Source organism: Acanthochromis polyacanthus, chromosome 1 (assembly GCF_021347895.1).
Source record: "Acanthochromis polyacanthus isolate Apoly-LR-REF ecotype Palm Island chromosome 1, KAUST_Apoly_ChrSc, whole genome shotgun sequence".
NCBI classification, from domain to species: Eukaryota; Metazoa; Chordata; class Actinopteri; family Pomacentridae; genus Acanthochromis; species Acanthochromis polyacanthus.
Window position 1 is genome coordinate 31011864 of NC_067113.1, and position 6769 is coordinate 31018632.

At 39.5% G+C, this 6769-nt stretch overlaps 1 protein-coding gene across 7 annotated transcripts in view; it reads left to right on the plus strand.

Annotated features, from left to right (window-relative positions):
• The window catches only part of dctn1b (dynactin 1b), a 70271-nt gene extending 67149 nt beyond the window's left edge, over positions 1-3122 (plus strand). For all 7 annotated transcript variants that reach the window (XM_022216846.2, XM_022216820.2, XM_022216827.2 and 4 more), the window contains 3 exons: positions 179-252; positions 366-455; positions 1166-3122. In XM_022216846.2, the coding sequence (XP_022072538.2) occupies positions 179-252; positions 366-455; positions 1166-1303 (302 nt within the window). In that variant the 3' untranslated portion in view covers positions 1304-3122. The remainder of the gene's footprint in view (positions 1-178; positions 253-365; positions 456-1165) is intronic.
• The last annotated feature ends 3647 nt before the right edge of the window (positions 3123-6769 follow it).

The window sequence follows — 6769 nt, forward strand, 5'->3', positions numbered from 1 at the left end:
AAAGCTTTTTGGAGCCAACCCTAGCGGACGGCGTGATATTGCAAGTTTTTGACACTTCCGGGCGGGCTTCATTTTTGGAGCCAGATGCTACGTCCGTCTTTATATACAGTTTATGATTAAACTGTTCTTTTAAATCGGCGCTCACAGAACACAGATAAAACGTGTTTCTGTCCTGCAGTGACACCTGGTGCTCAGCTCCTGGAACAGACGGCCAGACTGCAGTCCCTGAGTGACACTCTGGACAGACTGAAGGTACGAAAACACTTTAACCACTGCTTGCTGTAAATAAAAAAACACTCAGAGTAAACCAAAAATCTACAAAATTAAGTCCTCACCTCTCAGTAAATTCCACCTTCTTCCTTCAGGACGAGGTCGCCGAACACGTCGTCAACCAGCAGCCTGGAGCTCGAGTCTCGTCTGATTTCGCAACGTTTCCTTCGACCTCGTTTGTGAAGGTGAGAGAAGCTGCAGACACTCGGTTAATAGTCAGCACTTCATTAGAGTTACATAAAAACTCTGAGTTCCAGATCAAATTTCCATCGTCATGTATTCACATTGCACAGATTAGCTAAGGCATCAAAACAATCTCATGCAGATTTTTCCCTACAGAAAATGTAGCTGAATTATTAAACCTGCACAGTTTAACTCTCGTGTCGTCCTGCGGGTCAAAATCGATCTGTTTTAGAGCTTGAAAATGTGGGGGGGAAAAAAAAAAGACATTTTTTAGTGGAAAAAAAGAAATGCTAAAAACATTTAAGAACATTCACACAAAAAAATCATCTAACAAAATTTGCTCGATTTTGGTCGATTTTTTGTGTGAATGTTCTTGCAGAAAATAATAGAAGATTTACTGATATATATTTAGTCACTTTAGACATTTTTGGAAACATTCACAAGAACTTTTTTGCCAAATTTGAGGGAGCTTTTTTTTTTTTTTAAGGAATTGTTGGATTTTTCTGCCCATAATAAGTGAAGACAACAGGAGCGTTCATTCAAACTGTGATTCAGTACATTTTTTGTGCCTTTTAGCAAGGACTTTTTTGGCATCAGATTGAATTAAATTCTTTAAAAACAAACATTTTAGGGGATCCAAATCAGAAAGTTCTTGCTGTAAAGTCACTTGCCACACCAGATCGTCTCCAACGCTCCACGTTTGTGTGTTCAGGCGAAGGAGGAGAAGCAGGGCGACACCGTTCTGGTGGGTCGGGTCATGGTTCCGTGTGCTCGCGGTCAGGAGCAGATCCATCGTCTCGTCCTGTCGCAGTCGGAGCTGCAGAGAGTCCACAGTCTGCTGCGAACCTAAACCCCACCCGCCCGGTGGTTCCTGCCTGCCGCACTACAACACCCTCATCGTCAGCTTCGTCTCCACTCCAGGGCCAAACCGCGAGGTATTACAAGACGTTGAAACGATGGTTAAAGGCCAGTCGCTGAACAGTCTTTGGACCTCTAGCACTTTTTCTGTGCCTGTTTTGACCCTTCGTTATCTTGGTCTCGATCTACAATTAGAGCTGTAAATTAACCGACAGACAATTCAGGGCAAATATTTTGATCAGGACCAACAATCCTGCTCTCGTTTTAGCTTCTCTTTACAGATATCAAAATGTCTGTCTGGTTCTTAGATGTACAGTCAGATTAATTATAAATGGAAAGTTCAATTTAAATGTTTACTTTTATCAGCAGGATTGAGAAAATTGGAGATATTAATCACGGATGATGAAATGTATTGCTAGTTATTAAAGCATTTAGGTTTATTTTGACTAAAATCCTGCCAACTGTAAACCACAGACTGGATGAAGAACTTATCCTTGTAATTTAAATGTCTATAATTTTAGTTTTATGGCCAGAAAAAAAAAGTTGTTTTTTTGCAGATGTCAGACTTTTTGGTTACATTAGGAAGCAGCGATCTTACCCAGGTTCTTCCAACTAAAACTCGAGCAGAATTATTTAGATGTTTTGGCCTCATGAGATCCATAAAATGAAACCTGGTAAGCAGTTTAATCAGATTTAAATGTTTGTGCTTTTAGTTGGAGACATGATTTTTGACTAAAATCCTGCAGACTGCCAACCATAGACTGGATGGAGAGATTATCTTTGTAACTTTAACATCTAAATTGTCGTTTTACGGCCAGAAAAAGTTGCAGGTTCGTGCACCATCACTGCTGCATGCCGCCCAGACTCACCACAGTCCTTAGTGTGTCGTATTTATCCGTGGCCCTGGTGTGGAGCGTTTGAGGCCAAAACTTTTTTGCTTCATGTTTCTCTGTTAAATGCTGAGCAGGACATGAAGAATCACATGTTGTAAATTTCTATCAGGTATCACTGTGGCGTGCTCCATTTTTATAACTGTCTAAAGGGAAAGGAGGATTATTGATACTTTTAAATGTCCATTTTAAAGCGGTGGACGGTTTACTGTGGTTTGATCGGAGACTTTTTTGCACATTATCTTCACTTGGGTTTAACTTTATTGCTGCAGCAGTAAAGTTGCAAACAAACTGAGGATTTCAGTATTTATTTCATTTAACCTTTGTGGGCTGCACAGAACAAGAAAAGCTGATTAACCTTCATGGATTTACGGTGTAAAAATGTGGATCTTTGCAGATTTATGTTTATTTAAAACAGCCTGACTGCACTTTAGTCAGACGGAGCATTAAGTTATTTAGTATTTATGACACTCGTGGTTTAAGTTGTTGCTGTAGGTTTAAACTTTGAGCCTTAAACCTGCTGAGACCTTCGTGGTAAAGATCAGTCGCCTGCCTTATTTCTGATTTGTTTGGAACAAACGTTGGAAGCAAAACTACATCTTTGCCAAAGAATCTTTGTTTCACCACATTTGCCATGGTTGATTTTGTTTTTAAGGCCTTTAGTTGATTAATCCGTGCTACCCGTTTTATTTATTAATTCTATGTTTACACAGCGCTGTCATAACTTGAAGTTTTGTTTAATTTAATGGGCATAGTGCATCTACACTGCTGTAGTTTAAGAGGGAAAATGCAGACATTTATGTATTTATCTGTGCTCCTGGTACTGAATCTGCAGCTCGTCTAACTCGTCTTACATTTTCCTCGTGTGGCTTCCTGCTCTTGCACAACCAATAACTGATCAATAAAGACTTTAAAGCCAGATTTTCTTTGTCTACAGTCTCTGCTTTCAAACTAAATGTGGATTAAATGTCTTTCAAACGTGTCGATTTGGAGGAGTTTTATTTTGACATTCAGACACATTTTCAAGCTGTCCAGACGAGTATAAAACATCAGAATTCTACTTTTCAACATTTAAAATAGGTAGTTTTGTATTAAAATTGTTTAAAAATGTTAATCCCTCTGTTTGATCACTGCCAAGCTGATCTTCTGCCCAGGACACGGTTTGTGATTCTCTGAAAGACAAATAATGATGCGTCTGTGAGCTGCTTTGATCTAAAACTAGTTTAATTTAGAGTCCAGTAACTACAGACGCATGTGAAGGAGGGAAGCGGTTCATTTTTGTCCTACCTTGTTGTAGAGCTGAGCGTTCAGTCGGTAAGATCGATATTCTGCTTTCCTTCGCTCCTCTTCTTTCCTCATTTGGACCTCTGGCAGACTCTCATAGATCCTGAAGATGGCAGAGAGAAAACCAGAGTTGTTATAGTCAAAGTACAAAAGAAGAAGCAAGAACTGGATTCTGACAACAGTGTAAGTCAAAACAAGTCCCTCTGATGCTACATGGTTTAAATAGATCAGCTGATTTCATGGTGACAAACTGAAGCATCAGTGTTAGGTTTTAAAATACTAGTTCTGTTTATTGTGAACCTTGGTAACGACTTCTAATGGTAATAAAGAATTTAAACTATTTTCTTGGGGATTATATTTTGAAACTCTGTTGGACCAGACGATCTATTTGTGTTTTTGTGCTACAGCCATTCATACCCGATCAATGGGTTCTCAAAGTTCTACAAAAATAACTTCTTCCATGTTTGTGAAACTATTTCATATTAAAAGTATTGTGTGTGTTTAGTTTTGTATTATTGTGACGTGGCTCGGTGTTTTTTTGTCAATGTGTGCTCAAAGGTGGGGCTTTATACAACTTTCTTTAATTTGTTTCCACATTAGATTCAGAATCAATAACATGTTGATCAGTTAGTGAAAATTTCGGGTTTTTATCCTTAATAGTTCCAGAGACGACGATGTTCAAACAATTTTCTGTGTATGAAAAACATGTTAAAAGTGGGTCAACGAGCATTTTTTTAAAAAGGTATTTGATACATCAAGCTAAAGTTTCATGAGTATCTTTACAAATATCCGTACTTTACCACTGAAAATTTTCGGGTAAATCAGAGATGACTGAGCAGAAACTGTTCTAAAAAAATCTGATAATTTGAGATTCAATGTGCCACATCTTCTGAGGTTATGTCGAATAGAAAAAAAACGAGTAGCTCACATTATTCTTGGAGTAAAATATCTAAAGAGAAACAGGGAAAAAAATGACAAATACTCACTGTTTGGACCTCTGGATCATCTCCTTCCTGGGAACGGCCCTCTTGAGCAGAGCAGTTCCTTTAAAGAGAACAGAAAATAAAATCACTAAACAAGTGGCTCCAGCTAAGATAAAGGCTTTAAAATCCACGTGTGGCACTCTGACTGGGTGAACGGAGCATCATCCGGCTGAGGTTGTGTTTGGTACCTGCAGGCTTCGGTAGTCTCATCGGTCCTCCTGGTTGGTCGAACAGTTCGTCTCTCTCTCTGCTGAAAACGGCCTGAAGCTTCCTCTCCTGAACCTGCAGAGCCAAACGCTTCATCCGCTGCCTGGACCGAGAGATAAACTCCGGATGACGCATCTGCAGAGCCTCCTGCAGGACAAAAGGGGAATGTTCAGGTTCTCCACATTCGACTGTAATCTCGACGTCGTTGACACCCAAAATGTTCAAATTAGAAGTCAGAAAAAGACCAAAGAAGGCCTAAAATCTGTTCTATATTTCATGATTTTATCTTTTTCTGCTTTATTGTTTTGTGTTAAACTAAACTAACCTGGAGAGAAGCTCGTGTCAGTCCAGTTTTGGTTCCAGGATCAGGATGATGTGCAGAACTTTGCCGTTTGTTTCCGTCCTCCTGGACTTGTCTCTGTCTGAGCGGTTCTCTCCATGGAGGGATTCTGCTGTACGGTTCAAACCAGGAGGTGCTCGGCCTCCAGGACGACGATTCCTCCTCCGGCTGGTTCTCCTTCCTCCAGTCAGACTTCAGGCTGTCAGCTGAGATGAACCACGAAACACCTGCAGGAGACAAAAGACATTTACAACAAAAAATAATAAAAGGGTTGGTTTTGTTCTGACAGCTGGACAATTAAAAAATAAAAACACAAGAGGCATCAAACTTTAACAAAACATGAAAAAAAAGTTAAAGAAACAAGTCCTACCTGCAGGGTAAAGCTTTGTTGGACTCTTCTTGCTCTTCCTCTGCTTTTGGACACTTTGAGGCTTAGAGGGGCTCCTCTGCCCTCCTCTTCCTCTTCCTCCACTGGATGAAGAAGATGAGATCTGACTGAAAGCTCTGGTATCTCCTGGAGAAGGGAATGTGGTTCCAACATCTCTGGTGTGTCGTCGAGTCCCGTTACCAACGATCTCCAGGTGACCTGAGAACAAAACAGAACACTTTAACATATTTGTTTCAACTTCACAGTGAACATCAGATTTTATTCTAACTCCATCACGTCTGCATCGATGGTGGTGTTGCCTTCAGGTCTGTCTCCAAAAATTACATCCTTATAAAACTGATGCATCACAAATTCATCATTTCTTGTCAGCGTTCTCATTCATCTGTTCCTTAATTGCTGTTTCTTATCAGTCTTTTAGTCCCATCTTAGATAAGTTGTAATTTATCAACAGAGAAGAATCTTCAAACATATTTTACCCCAAATATGATTTTTTCTTAAACCTAACAACGTAGTTTTGGTGCATAAACCTTAAACAGTGAAGAAAACCAAACGGAAACAAATAAAACAGACATTTAGGTCCAACAAAAAGGGTCTCACACGTAATAGACTTTGTGGTTCTTTCAAACTGGAAGTCTTTTCTAATACGTCTGATGTTTGGGGAAGAAAATGTGTTTCTTTCAAAGCCTAAACGAGGACGAAGTTCAGTTGTACAGGAACGTCGTTTTTGGAGCACAGTGTTGTTAAGGAATAAATGATTTGCTTCATTCATCTTCCAGACAGACCAGTAGCTCCAGAACAGGGATAAATTCTGTTTACTGCCAACAAAAAGTTACGGTTTCAAATTTGTTTAGAAAAAAATAGAGATTTGTTGAAGACATTTCTGCAAGTAAAATCTGAGTAAAACCAAAACTAGTCTAATCAAGGCAAGCTACAAAATGAAGCAAATGGAGGAAAAAAAACAAAGCAGAAAATGTCAAGAGATGCAACATTTTCACAGACATTTAAAGTCAAAGATGCTAAACATTGTTGCTATAAATTGTTACCAAAAAGAACCTAAAACTAGAAAATCCGAACTTCAACAAACACTCATTAGTCTGAGCGACACGTTTTGCTCCTCTGACCTGCCTGGACGCCTTTGTTGACCAGTTTGACGGCTTTCTTAGCTGTCAGAGTCCTGGACGGACCGCGGTGTGACGGGACGGTGGGAGAAGAATCAGCAGCAACCTGAAGACAAAGAGCCACATCAACAGATTAGAAAGGGTTTAATACCTAGAATTATCAGTTTACATGTTTAAGCAGTAACCTAACACCGCTAATGCCCGATTTCACTTCAATTATATTTATATTATTGTGTACTTTTTGTAGG